Source organism: Lingula anatina, chromosome 3 (genome assembly GCF_051362555.1).
Source record: "Lingula anatina isolate TDL-2025a chromosome 3, LinAna3.0, whole genome shotgun sequence".
Classification (NCBI taxonomy): Eukaryota; Metazoa; Brachiopoda; class Lingulata; order Lingulida; family Lingulidae; genus Lingula; species Lingula anatina.
The window spans coordinates 28,827,960-28,850,542 of record NC_141769.1 but is presented as its reverse complement, the minus strand read 5'-3'; the positions used below and the strand labels follow the sequence as shown (position 1 = coordinate 28,850,542).

General features: G+C 35.2%; 2 protein-coding genes across 2 annotated transcripts; one reads left to right on the top strand and one right to left on the bottom strand.

Annotated features, from left to right (window-relative positions):
- Window positions 1-23: 23 nt before the first annotated feature.
- LOC106174993 (protein GPR107) lies at window positions 24-9,126 on the top strand. The gene is made up of 16 exons (XM_013556789.3): window positions 24-199; window positions 870-992; window positions 1,241-1,291; window positions 1,998-2,098; window positions 2,435-2,771; window positions 3,003-3,143; window positions 3,333-3,437; window positions 3,780-3,913; window positions 4,302-4,377; window positions 4,717-4,790; window positions 5,117-5,234; window positions 5,611-5,741; window positions 5,916-6,009; window positions 6,408-6,455; window positions 6,721-6,884; window positions 7,151-9,126. The coding sequence occupies exons 1-16, from the start codon at window positions 98-100 to the stop codon at window positions 7,278-7,280; spliced, it is 1,929 nt and encodes a 642-aa protein (XP_013412243.2). The 5' UTR covers window positions 24-97; the 3' UTR covers window positions 7,281-9,126.
- Window positions 9,127-9,400: 274 nt separating this feature from the next.
- LOC106174968 (neuronal calcium sensor 1) lies at window positions 9,401-21,190 on the bottom strand. The gene is made up of 9 exons (XM_013556749.2): window positions 20,925-21,190; window positions 20,518-20,670; window positions 20,206-20,230; window positions 19,497-19,545; window positions 16,004-16,093; window positions 12,189-12,267; window positions 11,651-11,739; window positions 10,995-11,072; window positions 9,401-10,825 (listed from the first exon to the last, which is right to left on the bottom strand). Exons 2-9 carry the CDS (start codon window positions 20,585-20,587, stop codon window positions 10,727-10,729), a joined length of 579 nt encoding a protein of 192 aa, XP_013412203.1. The 5' UTR covers window positions 20,588-20,670; window positions 20,925-21,190; the 3' UTR covers window positions 9,401-10,726.
- Window positions 21,191-22,583: the final 1,393 nt, after the last annotated feature.

Sequence of the window (22,583 nt, the reverse complement as noted above, 5' to 3'; positions counted from 1 at the left end):
CAATCATAGGGCTTAGCCGCGTGCTTATTCATTGAACATCACGAAGAAGTATGCTTATCAAAGCTTCACGCGCGTCACTCTCTACTACATTTCAAAGATGGCCGATCAAAGGCAGACAAAATATATTTTGCGGATAATTTTTCTTGGTCTTGTCATATTTGACGAATGTAGGTGCAGGAATCACACACTGACGATAAAGGTAAATGATTTATTTGTGTGATATGAATTTAAACGTATAGTTTAACACTGCAGATAGAAGAACGATTCAGTCTAATTCAACCTCCAGCTGCTTCCACGTAGAGCATAGTGACAAACGTGTTGTATGAGTCATTTTGTTATGATCAGTTCAAGAGAAAAAGAAAAAAGTACATAAACTCTTGAGAAGAAAAGGAATTTAGAATTATTTGACAGCTTGCAATTATAATACTTATTAATTCAGTTTTCAACATGGGCATATATCTGTATTTCCTCTTTCGTTTAACAAAGTTTTCAGGTTAAGGTTTTACAGTTAATCAATTTTAACGCTTTTGAATTTTCATTAATTGCACCTAATTTGTTGTAAATATAGCCTTTACCTGTAGTACTGGTTGATACAATTGAGCAAAGTAAATAAAGCGAGTCAGTTTTCTGTTAGAATGTTCACTATCAGAGGGGGTCTCTGAAAGTCATCACAATTAAAACTTTAAATCAATTAATTAAGCCATTTGAAAAAAGAAAGCATTATATATCAAAATAAATTAAATTTCCTTAACCATATTGTGAAATCAAATTATCCTTTCTTACTCAAACTTAACAATTAATTTTCCCAACTGCCACATGTGTTGCCCAGTTACCTGTGGTATTTTGCTGTAAATAAACTGTTGTTTCAGAATGACAAGAGAGCTCAGTTTGTGTCCAGCACTTTTGGCTTCCTGCAAGGTGGCTACCTCGATGTCAACATGACCACCTTCACCTACAGGATGGACAGCTCCTTGAAGCTGCAGGAAGGAACAGTAAGAACTAGCATTGTTTCCTAAATCATAGGACTGATAGAATATCATGTAGTTTTTTTAGCTGTTGTAGATGTCTTACATACTTATTTATGTGGAACAATTTTCAAAGAAAAAAGCTTGAAAAATTTTCCTAATTTTGGAATCAAATAAATACATTCTGTGTTTTTGAGTTTTTAGCATAGTTATTGATTAAGTTGAAGTGGATGTCTGAAAATGTTATGAATACTCATACCTACTTTTTATTTCAGTTTGGCTTTACCCTGGATAAAAGTAGCAGCAGTGGTATCTCCAGTTACTGGGTAAGTTAACACATATATGAGGGCATTCCCAGTGATTAACATCGGTCTTACTAGATCGACATAACTCCCTGGGGGTTAACGCTAAATTGCAGTCAGCCGACCGCGCATGGAAGTTAATTACCCCCCTACAGCTTGTAGTAGGTAGGATGGACATTTAAGCCGGATTATCTGACAGTAATCTAGAGAGACTCCCCACAGGGATAGATTGATCTAAAATCTATGGGAATGCACCCTATAGGGCACTCTGTGGTATTTCTTGCATGACAGATGGAATCTTTTTAATGGCATTTTATGGGGAAACCCTGATACATACATCTATAATTGAAATTTGGCAGGGGCATTGTATATATCAGCTCATGAGGCTGTCATTTACGGGTGTTTTAAAAAACTTGTGGTTATCACAAATGGGGACATGCTTAAATGATAACATTACTTACACTGAAATATCAGTGGAACAGTTTAGATTTTCTTTTTTTTTTTCAATATGAAAATGTCATTAGCTATACATCAAACCTCCTAAATTTCCAATTGACTATATTCATAAGTATAAGCAAGGAGTTATAAGAGACTTTCTCTTTATAACTCCTTGGTATAAGCAAGTATAATGTTCAAGATCAAAGTCCAATTTATTAATAATACTGTAAATATAGGAAAATTTATATGCCTTCTCTGTTTGTGATAAAATAGAAATAATTCATGTTTTCAGGAAAAACAAGAGCAAACAGCTTGTATACTAATGGATAGCACAGATAAAGAGGACAAGAATGTGGCCGTCACCTTCTTCAGGTTTGACTTGGATAACAGAAGGTTGGTTTCAGTTTTTAAACTTTGAATATAAAGCCAGGCAAAGTTGATTTAAGTTGATTAAGGAGTGGTAACTCTAGACAAGTTTGGTAGACTTAACTTATTTGGTAGACCTAACTTATTTTGTTTTAGTAGTAAGCACATGGTTTTAAAGGAGCATAGCAGGTAAATTGTATTGTCAGTCTTTTCATTTCAGTCAGAAGTAATAAATAACAGTACTGGTGGCTTGGAATCAGAATTCCCCTTTTCCACTTCTAGGTAGAATTAAAATAAATGGGCATGTTAGAGCCATTTTATTGGATAAGTTTTATACAATTTTTATTTCATTTTCATTTTCAGAATTACCATACAAAGAGTTGGAACAGACGTGCAGAAGTTGACCATCAAGGTGACCTCTCCAGGGACATCCTCCTCCCCAGGGGTGTCCTCCCCAGGGGCGTTTTCCCCAGGGGTGACCACAGCCGCAGGTTCTCACAGCAGAAAAAGAAGAAAGGTAGAAGCACAAGGAACGACAAAGTTCCCCGACAGAGTTGGTAATGACACCAAGACAGTTACTGGAACAACAAAACATGCTCTTGTTAAACCCACCCCAACTACCAAGAAAGTATTGATAACCCCAAGTCCCTCACCTGCCTCAGCCCCTGCTCCCACTCAAAGCAAGGCAGTAGCATCTACTGTAAGTATCTTTACTAAGGCAATATTATAGCTCAAAATCCGTCTTGTAACTCTTGAAGTATTACATCTAGTTATAATATTAGTGACTGTTATATATATATAATAATTATCTTAATGCATGTCAAGTTTAATTTTTGTGTAACTTCACTAACCAGATATATTGCTTCGTTTCCACTACCAAGAATATTTTCTTCATGGATGGGTGCTAACTGTATTAATATCAAACTTCCAGGCAGCCACTGAAGCTCCCAGTGTAACAGAAGCCAGTAATGACACCAGTGAGAGCACTGCTGAGTCAGCAGCTAAACTGGTAAACTCAATACCTTTGAATGAAGTAGAGAATGAGAAAGGAGAAATGATCTGGCAGGCTTCTGTAAGTATTTCACTTTGAAATGAATTTATCTTCTACTTATAAATATCTTTTTTTGGTAGCACATAGTTTTGTGAATAACATGGATGGAAAATTATAAGGCTGATGAAACTGAGACATACCAAGACAAAGACATATATTTCCTTATATTTTAGAATTCATTTTCACACGTTTTGTTCATATATATTCCAGTTCCGTGTTGAAATCCATAACCCAGAAGAAGAGGGACTGTATAACTTGTACTTCCACAGCTGTCCTAATACTAACGATGAAGACAAAGCTGCAATCAATTTGACGGTTAGTTTGATGGTTAAAATTCCTTATGGAGCACAATACACTGCAGTGCCTAAAGATCTTTTTTAAGATGTTATTTTATTAATCACTGAAAAAACAATGGTTACAAAGAAATGCATATGATTGATATATTTAATAGACCCATTTAACATTTTAGTGAGGCAAATTTCATTCAAACACCACCAGAGTTTGGATTTGACAAAAGGCATTTATGAAAAAACTGTCGGCACTGAAACCGAGGCCTGGCTTTCTTAATGGTGCCCCAATTTGTGACCCCCTCACTGCAGCAATTAGATGTTTTAACATCTAATTAGTTAAAACTAAAAACTAGATGTTCTCTTTCAGCTTCATATTGTGGAGAGGAACCCGGATAGTTTCCTGTCAGTTGGAAATGTGCCACTTCCTACTCTTTACTTCTCATTCTGTGTTCTGTACCTATTGACCAGCTTTGTCTGGCTCTACATGCTCAGGAAGTCCAAGTAAGTAGAACACGGGCTTTTATCAAGAATTCTGCTTTTTAGTTATGTAGAATATGACAACTTCATATAGCTTACTCTCTGTTTTTGAAGATTATTTTCCTTACTACAATCATCCCTTTATGATTTGTTATACCAAGATATTATATTTATTTTACTATTTTTTTCTTTATATATGTCTCTTATATTGATTTGTTTCTATCATAAATTTCAGTATTGAATATTTGATTTATATATGCTGGGGATGAACAACACATTTTTTATACTAATTTGTTTTATTCCCATATATCTGTTATGTCAATTTATCTATTGCTAGTAAGACGGGTGTTTGTATTGAATGTTTGAGTTATATTTGTTAATTATTAAAAAGATGCACTGCTTTGTTTTGCAGGAGTGAAGTGTACAAGATCCATTACCTGATGTTTGCCATCATGATTGTCAAATCTGTCTCTTTCCTGTTCCATGCTGTAGGTAGACATGAGTGGATGGTATTTTTGTCTTTATCAGAAACTGTATCTGTGTCATTTATAAAGGAGCACAATATAATGCATAGATATGATTAATATAAATGCCTCTGAAAATAAGGTACTCTCTTATAGGACAGAGTGAATGCTATTGCAGTACATCTTAATATTCTCTATAGAAATTTATGTGAAATGACCAAAAGGACTCAGTGTAATTTTATATCCAGTCATATAAGGCTGTCAGGTTGGCAATACCTAATTGACATAAAATGCATACCATTGCAAATGACTGACTTATATTCATGTTTTATATTTTGTACTGATTAAATCCTTTTCTTTCAGATTAACTACCATTTTATTGGTAAGCTTGGTTACCATGAAGAGGCTTGGGCTGTATTGTACTACATCACACACCTGTAAGTAACATTGAACATTGTACATACAGGAATTCTGTGTGATTGTTTTACACTCAGCACCTCTAGGCACAAGCCCACGGCAATAGCCTACCCAAGAGACACTGAGCTAGTATAAAAGTTAATATTATAATAATTATATACACTACCAGCCAACTTTTAGACCCTGATTGCCCAAAAGGCAAGTAGCATTAGGCTTATTTGGCACAGACTGGTATTATAAAACAAAGTTGGTCTTTTTTGAAATAAAATTGTAATAGAGATTACAGGAACATTTATTTATTTATTTATTTTTGTAAACAATCTACCAGTATTAAATTTCTTTTCAGGTTGAAAGGTGTCCTTCTGTTCACTGTGATTGCTCTGATTGGCGCAGGTTGGGCCTTTGTCAAACACATGTTGTCAGACAGAGACAAAAAAATCATTCTGGTGGCAATTTCTTTACAAGTGAGCTCATGTTTATTTACTTGTTACATAGTCTTTCTCTTATACTTACTCTGCTTGTGATGTGCAGTCAATGCTCACGTAATATGACTAGACATATATTTTGCAATCTTTTATCTACAAGTATATAGTTAGTTAACAAGCTTAAAGTCCTTAAAAAGCATGTGGCGGAAATAGCCTTGGTTTGCATCTTGTTAGGAGAGGATTAAGTCTGCAACCTGCAATGGTACAGGCTATCTAATAAGAAAATTCTGATTTCTGAGTCAAAGAAATTCCCTCTTACTGTCTCTTTAATAAGCTCAGTATTGTACAGTCATCATTTTCCATAAATTAAGTCATGCTTTTTTACTATATGGAGATATACTGGTCTGTGTTTCAGGTTTTGACTAATGTGGCACAGATTATATTAGAAGAAACTGAGGAGGGCTCTCAAGTGTACTCTTACTGGAATGAGATACTCATTTTAGTGGACTTACTGTGCTGTGGAGCCATACTTTTCCCTGTAGTGTGGTAAGTCAGTCTCTCTCTCTCTCTCTCTCTCTCTCTCTCTCTCTCTCTCTCTCTCTCTCTCTCTCTCTCTCTCTCTCTCTCTCTCTCTCTGTGTTTTGTAATACAATACAATTTTTTAATTCACACATGGTCTCTACATGCACCTTTTAAGAGATGCTCACATCTTATTTCTAGGTCAATTCGTCATCTGCATGATGCCTCACAGACTGATGGAAAAGCAGCCATGAATTTAAATAAACTTAAATTATTTAGGCATTTTTACATTATTGTAAGTATAATACCCACCCAGGGTTAGCTAGTTGGCAGTTTACTGAAATTTATTCAGGTATTCAACCCTGTAAAGCTCTTCCCACGCAAGTTATATTTAGAGAAATTAGAGGTTTAAGTTTTTATGATTGGTATTTACATATTATTGATATTACAACTATTTATACTTAGATATTTATCTGGGGTAGCGCTAGCTATTTTTTCACTTAGCCAAATCACTACTTTTTCATTACCTTTTTCACAAATTGGTTTAAATTTGACTAAAACAAGGTCAAATTAACCTATTTTGTTTAGCCATTTTAAGTCAGTTTTAGCATTTGACTAAACTTGCAAGTGTTAGCGCTACCCCAGTTTATATTTAATTTTTATGCTGATGTTTTGCAAAATCCTACATTTCAGGTTGTATGTTATATTTATTCCACCAGGATAGTTGTATATCTATTAAAGGTAAGAGTTCACTTCTTCAGGTACCCGTTATTGTTGTCACCTTGGTTAATGGTTAGAAATAGTGTGATTTTTAATATATGACTAAGTCTTTGGAATTTTAAGGCAAATTATTTTAAGAAAATAGGTATAAAAAGAGTTTTAGCCCATCAGGTTCTCAGCTCAGCTGCCTTCCTTGTGGCAGTAGTTGTATTTTTAGTTATGAGTTGGTACCAGAAAGAATATTTCCATTGTGATTGATTTTAATATGTTTCCTCTCTGTTTTAAGATTACAGTACCATTCCATTACTCATGGTTCTCAGAGTTGTTCATTGAGTTGGCCACATTCATCTTCTTTGTGATCACTGGCTACAAGTTCCAGCCAGCTGATAACAACCCATATCTACAAGTGCCAACGGAGGAGGACGAGGAACAGCTGGAGATGGAGGAAGTGTGAGTATGGAGCTCTTAGAGGGAGTGGGGGGGGGGGGGGGGGTAAGTGTAGTTGCATGTAGGTGGTATTCTTTATTTGAATACGGCCAAATGAAGAGTTACTTCTAATGAGGAGCACCATGAGTTCATGTTTATTTTTTTTTTTTTTCAAATTACATTTACTTGCTACAGTTGAAATAAATAGTTTTAAGGAAGTTTGAGTCGAGCCCTTTTTTCTCTTTCCACATCACAGAGTGCTCTGAATAAGACAGTGTCTCTTTTTTCAGTCTGACCCACACTGGAATGTACGACACTCTTACCAAGGTCAACATAAAACACTCAGACAGAGATGACCACGAGGTCACACAAGCCAGGCCACAACCCAAGCAGAGAGAGGCCAGTCATGAGTACGACTAGTGAAGGCAATCGGCATGGTATATCCAGCTGTTTTAGTCAGTATTCCCCAGTGTTGACAGGGCGTTGGATGCTAGACTGAGATAATATGTATTGTGTTGAAAAGTAAAAGTAAAAATACACCTTTTGTGTGCAGCAGCACCATCCCTGTCAGGCTGAATGATGTATTAATGTGAACACTTGATGTATACTTGATTGGAAGAATTGAGGGAATGGTAAAAGCCCAGTATATAAGGCATTGTAAAATATGGCTCCATCAGTCTTTATGGAAACTTGTCAGTCAGTTTATAGTACTTTTATATGTAAGAAAATTGTATTTAATTTAATTTAATTTAATAGATGTCATTTTTTGTTTATTTTTTTTATTATTATTTATTATTTAGAAATGAAATTCTGCTAACAATAAGAAAGAATGTTCAGAATTAAGTGGGAGCAATGTTCTCAAGTTTGATAGTGGAAATCATGTCCCATATTTTACCCAGCTGGTGACACAGAGAATCTGTGGTGAAACACAGCAGTATTTATTTCTCAGTGTTTTTGTGGCAAGCTTAGGAGGGAATGGCAACATATAACTGACTGAGGGCTCGCTGTGTTTAAATGTGATACTTGTAGCAGTACATGAAGTATTATATATAAAAGGAATTGTTTTTGAGTATATTTGAAGGAACACCTAAATCAAAGTTGTTGTTTGTCATGGTTCTTTCTTGATATTCAGAGCAGTTTGAAGAATTGAATGTTAAATATCTTGAATAGCAAAACAAGAGACACTGTGACATAATCAGAAGCAATTGAAATATCAGATTTTAATTTCTCTCGCAAATAAACAAGCTTTTTTTGTTTTATGTGAAAGTTATGTTTTTTAAACAGTTTCATTTTAACTCCCAACAAAGCCATGCCATTAGTCTGTGTGAATGAATTTGTACTTAAAAGGTTTAGGCAGAGGTATTTCCATACCACAAGTTTTACCCACTCTAGCTTTTTCTCTTTACAATAGCAAAACTATATTGAAACAGTGGCTTTGACTGGTTTCCCACAGATTTAGATCGATCCATCTGGATCCACCTAACTCCCTGGGGGTTCACACTAAATTGCTGTCACCCGACCACGCACGAAAGTTAATTACCCCCTTACAGCTTTTAGTAGGCAGGACGGACATTTAAGCCGGCTAATCTGACAACAATCTAGTGAGACTCTCCACGGGGATAGATCGATCTAAAATCTGTGGGAATGCAGTCTTTGTTAATGTGGCTCTACCCTGAGAGTCAGAGTTAACTAGAAACTAACCTGTATCATCTCCATGCCTGTTTCTGTGTGTCTAGACACAGTACCTTGCTAAATTCAGGGTATATCCAGAGTTTAAGAGTACCTTTGCAGCATCTCTAAGACCCCATTCCCATAGATTTTAGATCGATCTATCCCTGTGGGGAGTCTCACTAGATTACTGTCAGCTTAGCCAGCTTAAGTGTCTGTCCCGCCTACTGAAAGCTGTAAGGGGGTAATTAACTATGGTGCACGCTCGGCTGATTGCAATTTAGCATGAACCCCCAAGGAGTTAGGTCGATCTAAATCTAAATCTCTGGATCCATCTAAATCTTTGGGAATGCACCCTAAGATACCAGCCCATGCTTCCTGCCATCCCTTTAGTCATCAACATATTTGAAATGAATGGCATATGTTTGTTGGATTAAGAGAAGGGGGTGGTCTACGCTATGTGTTGAGATCAAGTTCCCCCACCTGTAGCCCATCTATTGTTTTGTTCATTTATATATTATGTGTCCCACTAAGATGTTTGCAGAATGTACAGACTGTTCTTAGATAAATATGGTAAAATAAACTATATCAGATTGAACGCTTTTATTTTGGTTGGTCAGATTTTTAAGCTGGCCTTCAAGTTATGTGGTCAGACATTGTCGTTACTGTAAGAAGAGTTGATTGGGGGGGGGGGGGGTTGGAGGGAGGAGTGGTGCACTCTCAAGTAATAAGAATGCATTTTCAACCATGAGACTTATTATATTTTAAAGGAGTGTAGACAGCATATGCTCATTTTTGAAGTTTTTAAGAAATGTTTGCAAGCAAATAATGTAAGACTTTTCTTTCCTGGCCCATCATAGTATTGGGGTATACACATGAACTGGTTCGCTATGATGCATGTTAATTATTTGACAAATATTACAATTAGTTCTCTTAACCTCAACAGAAACAAACACTTTGAAGTTTGAAATATCATTTAATTACATACATTATCTGCACCTTAAACATTCTGTACAATTTCAATCATAATACAAGATTTTCTTAATAGAAGTACTTATTAACCTAAAAATTTCTAGTTTAAAACATGACCACTGCTTTTATGATTCATCACAGCATATGCTCCCGCATTACCAGAACTTATTTTGGCATGTCTGTTTGCACCTTTCTTAAATTATGCACAGAATTGAACCAAAATTCAAGAATGGAATATTTGTTTCTTTACAGTGGTTAAAGTAAAGCATTTACAAACAAAAAATGTGGATAATTATTTACACCAATAGAAGCATAAAACAAGCTAATTTTAAAAGATGAGATTCTATAAAACCGTTAATTGTGATAAAGTGAATTAAGTGATGAATTGTGATATAAATGACTGCAGCCCTAATTACAATAATTATTATCAACCTGATGTTTTTATACATCAAAATAATGAAGCAAAAGCAGTTGCAATGGTATTCACGACAAAATTAATGATCGAAGGATATGATCTGTGCATGCATTCCCTGAAATGAAAATGGTTAAGGCAAGTATTTATGATGATTTAAGCAACATTACAGTTATTGTTTAGCTAGGGCATTTAGCACATGTCTAAATATTGGAGTAGCAACTCATAATAAGACATGATTTCCTTCAGCTTCCTTTGTCTGATGTTCTGCTTAGAAAAAATGTTCCAGTTTTCTTAACTTGTGAACATGAACCTTGATGTTGTTTGATCCAAAGCTTCAGCCCTGATGCATGCCAGCTTCTTAATTTCCAAAACTCCACATTTGCATGTTTACAGCATACTTGAAAAGTAAACTTTGAGGTGACCAGCATGGGGTCTGAATCCTTGACTGATAATAGCCTCATACTAATGAATTTAACTGAAGTCTTTTCAAATAAAGTGATGAAGCCCCATGTTGTGCACATCCATGTTTTTTTTATCACGTCAAGAGATATCAGCGTAGGAGTTTTATTTCACTGATCACATTGACAAAGAGATATCCATCAACCAGACTTGATTTTTTTTACAGATCTAAATGGGAAATCCAATTTTTTCTTGATGGTTTTCTGACTTGAGCTTCTGATCACTGGTCGAAAGGCTGATGAACCATTTCTTCCTAGTTTTTTCTTACAACCCAAAATCATGTCTGATCTATGACATTTTGCGGCCTAACAGTGCTGTAGGTACAGGCAGTTCCAGACATCTTTTCACTGTGTCATACGAGGCCATCATAGAGGGTCAGTGCTTGGACAATTGTGGGATCATTTTTGCACCCTTCCAGAAATTCTTCCATTGTTAATAAATTGTCTCTGTTCTGAAAAAAAAAAAAAAAGATTTCAAAGCATCCAATTTTCATACAAAACAGTGGTGCTTTAACCCATTAATACTGCATTTACTGATCATTGAGTTTAAAATTCCAGTGAAATGGCCAAAGATAAATTATACAAGGCATAATGTGTCTTGCAAAATTCTAATGTTCTTACCTTGTCCATGGCACTGAATATTCTGTTTACTCTTTTCTCTGGAGTGTTTTCTTCCTCTGGGAGCTTGGCCTGACTACCCTGAAAAGGAGAGAATGGGCAAATGACATAAATAGTTCTTTGAGGCAAAATAATTTCAATTTAGACGTTCAAGCCATTGATCCTTTGAGTTTATATATTGTATACAGAAATGTAAACCACCCTTTAAGTTTATATGATTTATACAAAAACATAAATCAAACACAACCTAAGAACAGCCTTCACCACCTCCCAAGATGAGTAAATGAGGGCACCTTCCCCAGAGGTACAAGTTTTTTAAATAGGATATAGTTCAGATATGGTGATTTATCAAAAAATATTGTTACGTAATGTGATGTGACCAGAAACTCTATTGTTTCAATCTCTGTACATGTGCCTAAAGTGGGAAACATTACGTCAAAGATTGAATGATAACAATTGAGTAACTTAATGGCAGGGTGGTGGGGAGACGGGATCCCTAAAAAATCAAAGGATCAGCAGCTTTATCAGCAGCATTAATTTTATCACCTGCTCCGGTACATACAAGGCAACTGCCCCAAACTAGAGCAATTATTGTATATATTTATTTTACATAATCATGATCAGGTAGATAATTGACTTCCTGGTCCACCTTTACTTACCACCATACTGTATATGGAATCCACTATAGCCAACATTTCCGACCTCGTGATGAAGCCATCCCCATCCAGGTCATACAGTTTGAAAGCCCCTGGAAAACAATTACATGTAAATATGTTCACTTTGCTTTAAATTTGTATCTAGTATTTTCAATACATGTAAACTAAAATCTGAAAAGATATGTATTAACTTTTACACCCCATGTAGTACTTATGGTTTTGGCAACAATTAACTAATACGGGCCTCTGAAAATTGCCAATATGTATATGGCTTAACATGTGTCAATTTAGACTACTGAATAGAGTGCAACAAACAATAATCTCAATATTGAAGATATAAAATAAACTACCCCAAAATGACAAAAAAAGTTAAACTTTTAAGGTGTGCCAACTTTTCAGAAACTGTGTATACATATGACAACAAACAAATGCTCTTTTTTCAAATTTCTTGGATTAGACCCTATATGCATGCTCTACCATTAACTTCTTTTCAGTACATAAAAAGTGAATGCAAAAATGATAAATAATATATCTGCCTTACATTCCAGTTTTTCATCTAGACTGCCTCTGGATGTGACAGACAGCGCACAGATGAACTCCTTGAAGTCGATTTGATTGTCCTGGAAAATAGAACACAAGAATTAGGATACATTCACAATGAGTCTATTGTACTAAGTAGTTCAAACGAACTCTGTGAGAACTATAACTGAATGCAATTTGAGTAACAGATCAGCTAGTAGGATATATTCATTGTGAACACACCCTGAAGAGAGCTGAAATCCATTCATTAATCTGTGATCAAAAAGCTTTTAGCTCACTCCCATAATGTAAAACTCGCACAAAAACTTGAAAGTTAATTTCTTTGCCTGGAAATCGGGATAATAATTCATTTTTTTTATCAACCTTATAACTGATTCACTTAAAAAAATAGTTACTTAGGGCTTAAGGGAAATAAATGGGTCTGTGATGCCAGAAACATTTTTTTTTCAAACAAACTTCTCCCCAAACTCTATTCCTAAATTTTGGGAGGAATAAAACTTCTGGAACAATTTATCTAGAATCATGAAGTGTGATCCTGTTGTAGGATGAAAATTTTGTCCAAATGATATTCACCATTGCTTTTCACTCAGAAATATACAATTTATTAGCCAAAGGCATTTTGTTCAATAAATACATGTAACTTAATTCAAGTTTACACATTTCTCTTTAAAGTTTCATTATTTTATTCATTGTAAGATTATGATTAAATGGGCTGCAATCATGGTAAAAATGATACCAGTAAATTAGAGAGCAGCAGCTGATATATACTAAATTTTCTTGTCACCTCATCTTTCAAAACCTCATTTTTCATATCAAACTTTTCCTCTCTCTCTCTCTCTCATTACTTAAATTATTTTTTCCAAGGTACGTATGACATCTGGTTTGGCATCACTCAGATAATTCATACCAATACATACCAACAACAAGCTAGAAATTCCAGGATATACGTCAGTACACTACTTAACGTGTCCATGTTTGGTTTATTGTATACACATGTTGTGGGAGCAGGTGGTCATGTTAATACACCTTAATGTCAAATATTCAGGTGTAGGTCTCAGGTGTGTAGTTAATAGGCAGAATCCTTAAAAACAAAATATAGCCTCCACTGATCTCTAGGGCAAGAGATCTGACAAGAAATTTACCCCTTGTGTAACTCAAAGTAACAAAACCGTAATTTCTTTTAGGCTTTCATGCTTTTCAACGGTAAGAATTACTCTTTACCTTTCTTTTTGTATATTTTGAGACATCACCCAAATAGAAGACACAAAATCTTCCCAAGCTATAATAAAATGATTGGAAAGTCTCTATAAGAATAAAACAATTAATGCAGCTCCTGCTTTTAAGATCCCTTTTACCCTGTGTGACTCCTTCTAGCTACCACATGCTGTAATACCAATCTTAATGACACATACATAATATCAAATATTCCACAAAAATAACTATGATTTACTACAAACAACGTCACTGCCAGACGCCCAATTTATTAGGAGCAGCAGATAGAACCAGCTATGCCACACATGTAGAAGTTTTGAAGATCAACTCCAAAGGTTAAGAATGTTGTAGTTAGTCACGCTTGGAAGGAGCATTGAATTGGTACACCTTTCAAACACAGTACGGGTTAGGGTATGAAAGTAATAAAAATATTGGAATCCAGCAACTAGAATGATTAAGGATTTTATATCTCCACACCAGCTTGTAAATATCTCTCAAACTTCTGAAGCGGATGCATTTTGACAATTTATCATCACAGCTTGATCCCCAACAATTCTTTCCAAGCAACTAGCTGCCACCAAGCAGTGACTTAAATGACTGTTTCAAAAATACTGAATATAAATAAAACCCTGTTTTCAGGTATTCAGGAAGTATTATTTTTCCCATTGTTATGTTCCTCATGGTTTGAAATGAGAATAGGAAATGATACCAAGAAAATGCAATTAATTTTCATGAGACGACCTGACTGAGTGCTTGCATTCTGACCATTAATATTTGTTGTGTGAATATGTATGTACATTTACAACTGAACTGCTACCTTACTGAGAAAATCATTGGGAAACATTCCTAGAAATGTCTCCCTCAGTGAGATGATGTGCTGAGATGATTCTGTGGAAATGGTTTGTATTGATTATTCTTGGAATTGGGGAATTTTTCCCTGTTAAACACGCAGACACCCAAAGTGACATGTCAAATGTGAAGATTCATGGTGCAATAAAAGTAACAAGGAGGAAATGCCAAAATTAAAATATAAAACAACCCTGTATTGATTTATATGAAGTACTATTTAGCTATAGATAGTGCAGTCAGTCACACATATCACCCAATGAGACTAAGATAACAAACAGGGTAACAATTAAACTCTTTAAAAATTTTTAAGAATAAAGTCTCACACATCAGGTTTAAGGTTTACCTGCCCTTGGCTAGATGCTGTTAAAATATTTAGTTGATATCTTTCATCGATTTGGTGAAGCAATTCAGGATGTCAATTATACATATATAAATATATTTTTTATTATTATTCAGATGTGTTAATTAAGCTAGGTAGTTATTTGAAAAACTATCAACAGGTTAATTATGCCTGCAATCACTATTTATCAGAATACATTTGCTGTTAATTAACCTCCCTGGTAAGATCTAGGGGCGGATCCAGAGATATTTTCTGAAAGCCTTCCAAATTATCTTTGTTGATCCATCCTTTATTTTTGACCATCTTCGGACAGAAAAAATAGATACCCATCAATGTAAACTTGAAAATCTGACCGTCTTCTGGAAGACCCAGAAGATGGCCTCAATCTGCCCCTGTATATCTGCATATAAGCAATTCAACGTATAATTTGCTGTCAAACATGTTGCCCCAAAGAGTCCCCCACTGCTGTGTGAACTTGGCTCCTTGAAGTCTCAATCCACAGGATAAGAACTGCAAAGATACCTCCTGACAGATAAAGTATCTTTTACTGTTCACAAGATCTTCTAATCTCCTTTTTAAGATGGAAGAAGATACAAATCTGACATCTGTTTTGTTCCCCTTGCTACCACTCAAGCTGCCTGAGCTGTCTCTCAACCAGAACAGATAAAGTACACAAATAATTGAAATATCCAATGCAAAATGTTCAGTTTTGGTAAAGATATGGAACAGATATTTTTAATTCCAGTGTATATTTATATCCTGTCTAGACTCAGCCAGCCCCCTTCATTGTTTTCTTAATATCTTGTACAGTACAGTTTATGTACAAAAGTCAAGCCTTTGATATATAAATACCATACAGTTAACAGTGATTGGGGAATAATTTGAAAAAAAAATCAAACTTGGCAATGCAAATGATTTATGATTTTTTGTTTGGAGTTGAAGACAATATTACTAAGAACCCTCACCAGACATAACAGAACAACTTTTAAATACCAGCATTTATCAAATGTCTGTGAAAGGTTTTATCTGTTGTGACTGTGTGTAATGGTCCTGCCAAAACAGGACATCTTGTCACTTTTACACATCGTTCAATAACAGGATTGGGCAATACTAGTACCTAATGGGGGAATACAGATACTGGTGATTAATTATACAGTCCATTAGCAAAGACAAATCCGTACTTCCATTTGGAAGCAGATGGCTTATCCAGTGTCCCCTCTTTTGCTCTCTTTCTCTCTCTCAAAAAAAAAAAAAAAAAAAAAAAAAAAACGGGAGAACATTAGTTTTTGACTGCCTCAAACTGACAAGAAAAATGCATTTTCCTTTGCCATGGTCTACTGCATAATTATAATGCCATTAGTCTTTGAGACATTGGCATAACGTTTTGACTTTGAGCTTTTATTACAGTAACTTACATTGTTTTCATCAAAGACCTTGAAAACGAAAGCAGAAAAGTTGGTGCAATCTCCATATGGGAAAAACTGCTGGTAGATTTTTCTGAAACCCTGAAAAAACAAAAAATACATTTCAGCATTTTATTTGATTACAAAGTATAGAGTACTACATTCTTTGATTCATGAGTACATTTCATGTACAGACATAGAGGCTATAATGTCAATTAATTAAGGCATTGTAAGTCCTATCACATGAATCTGTACCCGTTTCCAGAACTGGAGAGGAAGCCAAAGCAGACGCCAAAGCAGCTTCCTTTCACTTTTCTTGTAGCCTCAATAACTCAGGAGGAAATGATAGTGTTGCTGTTTTGTTTTAAACTCACCGGAATTATTAATGCAGGCTAAGTTAGAAAAGGGACATGAACTAATTATTCCTAGCTCATATTGCTTTGGCATCTAATGATTTCAGGCGAAAATCAAAATAATTAAGATACAGTAAAAAAAAAAAACATTCCAAGTGCAGGGGCAAGATTAGCTATGATTCATGAGAGGAGCTTTAATTACTTATCTATTTCTTTATTTATTCATAAGTTTACTTTTCATATTTTTTAGGAAAATTAGATTTGGCAGGAAAATCTTGTACAGAATGGCTTTAATTACAGGTGCATTTGTTTTAATAGTCTATAACTGACATGGGCTGTCTGTACATTTGTCAGCTTTAGCTGTCTTGCTGTTTTTTAGAAATATCACCAAGAGCTCTGAGATTAAAAAATAAAAAGATTTTCAAATAAATCCCAACTCTGAACTAAGCCCAATTTTCAATACCATATCAAAGAGATGAGCCATCTGTTAATGACACATTATAACATGTACGTAGACCAGACAGCAAGTGATCAGCTGAAGTGAAATCACCTAGAATTGTGATAAATCCTCCCTCATAATCAGTGCAAAGACATTTGTCATACAAGTTGAGTGCTTTCCATAACATCTCACTCTACTGGGAATACTAAGGAAGAGAAGTTAAAGCTCAAACCCACATATGTTGCAGTTGAAATGAAAAACATGTATATCTTGTCATGGATTTGCTATCAGAATGAAAAAATTCTACGAAGACCGCAAACATCTCATCACTCAAGCACATTGCAAGGATTGGGCATGAGTAAAGAGAAAATAATATTAAATCGATATTTTCAGTTTTAAGGGAAATATATTGCTATAGTGTCTTAATTGCCCTGAACTAGTTGATCACTAATTCACTTTTACCATGGGATGTTTTATGAAGGCTCTACACATACAGTTTAACTAAGGCAGTAAAGATGGAATGTGTTCAGACATTTGAAAAGATTTAACCTTCAGCCTAAGTATATGACAGAAAGTCGCAAAATTAAAATGGAACTCTCTGAATTTTTTTTCAATATCTCTTCAACAAAAAATTGGATATTTTTGAAAAGGATGAGTATATCCATGCCTATCAGTAAATTTGTTTTTGAGCACAACTTAAGAGGATTGAACAAGCAAGTACATTTCTTTCAAGTCGACTAAAATTTCAGTGCAATAAAATTACTGATAACTTTTTACTTTGCTCAAAAACAGATTTATACATATCATATGTATGTGTTTATAAAGGTAACTGCTGAAACTCCCAAAAAGATAATTCCTGATGTTAAACAGTAATTGTTAATTGTTTATTCATTTTTTTTAAAACTTTTATTGTAAGCCAGACTCCCTTTATTGCTGATTGACCCTGTGTAACACCTACAAATCTGACAAATCAGGTATAGTTACACTGCACTGCATTTAAATTGGAGTCCTACTAAACTGAAACAGGGAATGTTGTGATTGATAAGCCTCACACTGTGAATGAAATTCCAATTCTGATAATTTTTTATAATATTATTATGCTACTAAAATAGGAATTTCACAACTTCACTGTGGTTACTCAATGACCAAACATTTCATACATGTCCATAATCCATGTCAAGAAAACATCAGTCTAACAGTTACACTGTACATAACCCCTGTAACACTGCCCCTACATATCAACCTACTATTACATGTTTAATGACTACCCCCAGTCATAAACCAGAGGCACCTTAACACTTAAACCAAGACCAAATGAGTAATACAAACACTGTATCACCTGCTGGAACAGAACTCAGCCATTACAGGGGGTAAACATACCTGTAACATCACCTGAGTGAATATATGCCTGTATCAATGTATCAAACATTTTCCTCGCCTCGGGGTCAAGATATATTGCACTTGAAGAAGGCATTAAATTCAACTTACTCCACTGAACGATAATGGTATGGTTTTCTTTGATCTAAGTGGTAAAATAAGGAAGCAAACAAGGGCAATATATTGCAATAAGGATTCCTGTCTTGCCACAGACTGTTAAATATATAGCTACTATTATATGTGGCCTTGATTTCTCCTTGGTGTGGACACAGAAGTTGGTAAAACTGAACACATCGATTCACAGCTGAATTATGCAGTTCTGCTGACTTAGATATCTTCCTAGGAAAACAATATTCTGACTTTTACAAGGCATTATTCTCTAAATTGATACAGACGGTACAAATGTGCATCTTTTGAGCTATAGATTTGTGTATGTGTGTGAGAGAGAAATAGAAAGAGAGAGCAAAAGAGAGATGGCATCTGAAAAATCTGGTGATTATTTTTCCATATTTTTTCTAATTTCTATACCATTTTCAATTTTTATCTTTTACATAAATACATATACATTTATACATGATTATGGAATTATTTGTTTTATCAAACATGTGAGATGTTTATAGGCCAAAAATGCCTAAAACAGGTATTCTATCCAAGGGCAGAATGCTTATTTTTGTTTTAGCTGTTCTATTTTTAAATATCATTCTCCAGAAGAGAGAACATGGAAGATGAGTTTTAAAGTGTAAGGTTAAATGCATCCTCAGACTGACAAATGAGATAAGCAGAATGTGTTGATTACAATTGCTCTTAATGCTGTCTGAAAATACGGCCTTCTTCAAATGTGGTTTGTCTCCAGAGACACTGCGGAAAATTCACAGAGTGAAGTAAATCCTGAATTTATCAAGTTATGTCTGTTATAAACTTGCAAGCAAAAATCTTGAGCAAAACCATGTCCCTTTGAGAAAATAAAATAACAAAAAAATGTGGATGATATAATTTCTTTTGTAAACCACTAACACTTATCTATTTAAAATAAGAAATATTTCAGCTGAAACTTCCAAACATGATGAGATTATTTCTTTTGCATCTATGGTTAAACTACTAAAACTTATTCAGTTTAAATATTTTTTAAATTTTTTAAAGATAAAAGTTATATGCTTGAATGAACCCTGCGCAAAAACCCATTATTATTAACTCTTTTATGTATCTCTGTGCCAAAAAGCTTACACTGTTTAAAGAAGAAGTACAGATTTGCACAAAATTATGTAAAATATTCTATGTTCTGAATATCTATACATTTATATTTATATACATGAATTAATGTATTGCAATAACCCACCTCCTCTGTGAGCTTGCCCCCAGGACAGTCCTTCTTAAACGTGGCATACCTACAGGATAAAACAGATTGAAACTACAATTACAAACTGAGCTAAAGAAGAGAGAGAGCGAGGCAGGGATAAAACAGATTGAAACCACTATTACTAACTGAACTAAAGAACACACACACACACACAGAGAGAGAGAGAGGGAGAGAGATAAAACAGACTGAAACCACTATTACAAACTGAAATTAAGAACAGAGAGAGAGAGAAAAAGAGAGAGAATTTATATGAATCTAAAAATCTAGAACAAAGAGGGGGCACAGCAGAAGGATAGAAGGAAGAAAGGATGAAATGAAAGAGAAACAGTCAGTGATTAACAGATATCGGAAATATAACACCTATAAATGCTAATACAAAATATCAATATCTGGTAGCAATCTCTCTAGGTAGCATGCTGTTACATGTATTATTGATTACATATAACTCCTGACATACCACCATATTGGTACTAAAACAATAGATCAATATCTTCAGTTCTCTGAAGAATGCCACTGATACACATATAATCTATAATTCATGTCCCCATCTGAACAGGTCTTAGCTTTACCTCGCACATTCCAATTGTCAATTCATGTTTCTATAATTGGTTTTACTAATTAGTGAACAATTAGGATTCCATCACAAAAGAATATATTTATTTTGTTGCAAATATGTGTCCACACTTACCAACTTTCTAATTCCGTTTCGTTAACTAAAATAAAAAGAAACATGATAGGTTAAAGAGTTTCTATATACTTTAATGAAATATTATTAAAATCTATAGTTATTTAAATAAAAAATTTAACTGTGATCAAATTAACATCGATATCGCTACTACTTGTAGTTGTCCACTTGTGTATTGACGCAAAAAACAGTCTGTTATTCTTAACATGAATGACGCAATCCTAGGTAAACATCAGAGTTATAGAAATGGACCGCCTACGGTATCAATAACCGGTCGATTGATACAACATCGAAGTCGCTGCTCTTATTACTCACAATAGGTTCGTTCTTGAAGCTCCACCAGCACATCTAAAGGTATCAGCATTTTGCTGTTCTTTTTCCCCATCTTTTTTCTCTTTTTCTCTCTCTCGTTTTTTCCCCTCCGTCTTAGACATCTGCACAGCGCCACGGCGACGGATTATCTGAAACCTGTAAAGGAAATCAAACACAAAATTCCCACACTTCAAAGTCCGGTGCTCGTAAAGCTTGGTCACGTGACAGTGCGTTATAGCTCAGAAACGCTTGATTGATTAGTAACGTGCTACAGAGGGCGGTCGATGATCGATATAATACGATAATCTGAACTGTCAGAGGGCTAACACTGAACGGAGGAGCAAAGGCACGTCTGCGTCGATTTCAACAATCAAAGCAAAAATGACATCCGTAGAAGTTTTAAACATTACCTTTAAAATGTTTCAGAAACATTGGTACTTCCTTCGTTCTACCTCCTTCCATCCTCAACTCATTCCCGTTCTAGAGTCTTGCTCACGTTACCCGTTTTTAGCGGGCCTGCAGGTGGACTTATATGACCGTTAAAAAGATCGTTAATCTTCTTCGTTGACGAGTCATGACCAGTTTTTCTTGTTGCAACTGACCAAGTTACAGGTGTTACTGACCGTGCATGTCCGACTGTCATTTATCATTGTCTCCTTTCTTTTTCTTTATGCTATAAGTATAATTTAAAATGCAAAATTCCTAAAATGTGGCTCTTTTGTTTTTTATTTAGTACCTTGCTGTAGTTTTTAACAAAAGGTTGAATGACAAAAAATTATGTTGTCTGTGGGAAGTGACTTTCGATCTTGTTGTGATATAGCAATGGGGCGTGTCAAGGAGCGGTGAAAAATAGAAAACTAATGACAGACTAAGAAATTGATACCGATTAAAACTGCAATAATTTGAGATGGGATTGCCATCGTAGTTGGAGAAAAACTGATGAATGGTGTGCGAGCTACTTGGTGGGGCCCATAGGGTCAGGTAACTGTACTGGATTACAGGGACAGCACGCAGGAAATAAAATTTAGGTTAGAGGTTTGTCATTCACAGAAAAAAGGAAACGTGTGTGTGTGTGTGTGTGTGTGTGTGTGTGCATGTGTGTGGAAGGTGAGGGGTTCCTCAATCACACCACGCTTCCCGCACTTTCGACTGACTTGATTAAAAAGTGTGTGCGTGTGTACGTGTGTTTGTGTGTGTGTGTGGGGGGGGGGGGGCTAATTCGTTATGATATAACGTCGCCTGTAGCTATCAAACTTTTGTATCTAACATAAATTTATGTTGTGGTTACTCCCCTTTTGGGTCGCTGGGTTAAAGTAAAATAATATATAATATTATATACTAATGGTCATAAGAACTGCGCACAACACCATCAATACTATCGTCATGATTTATTGTGTGAAAGGGAAAATCAGATTGCATTTATCATAAATACCCTCGCTGTTATGAATTTCTTTCAAATCCATTACCATTTTCTCATAACTGTCTAAAAGAAATCATAGCAAACATCTGTCTCAAAGACAGCCACGAGGGTTTGTGGAGCGAATCAGGTTTGAGCACAAAAATTTCAGAGTAAATTTAAAGTTAACGAATAAAGCGTTAAGGATAAAAACAGGACTGAAAGAAAAGCGAAATTAAAAGACATTAATTGAATCTGAGTAGGGAGGCGTACCCGATTCAAGACCACGAAAGAAAGTAATGTATACTCATAAAGGTAAACTGAGGTGTTTATTAAAACAAATGAAACACTCTCAAGACATGCCCTTGCACTGCCAGGCATTTGATGTACCGAGATGAACATAAGATATGAATCAACATGTGTTTCCTGCGTCGTGTTCAAAAAGGTCTTGCCATTAAGCTACCTAGCTCAGTCATGCTGGAAAAAAAACCGTAAGCGACTTCCAACGCTTACGTCGAAACTGTGGCAAGGTGCCCCGAATTTGAAGGAGTCGGTGCGTTTGTGATCCGTGCGTGCAGTATCGTAAAGAGTGGATTGAAATTCTCTGAAATGTGGGCGTTCTGTAGCAAAATACCAGTCGATTGATTGATGGAAACGTTTTGATTTTCGAGAA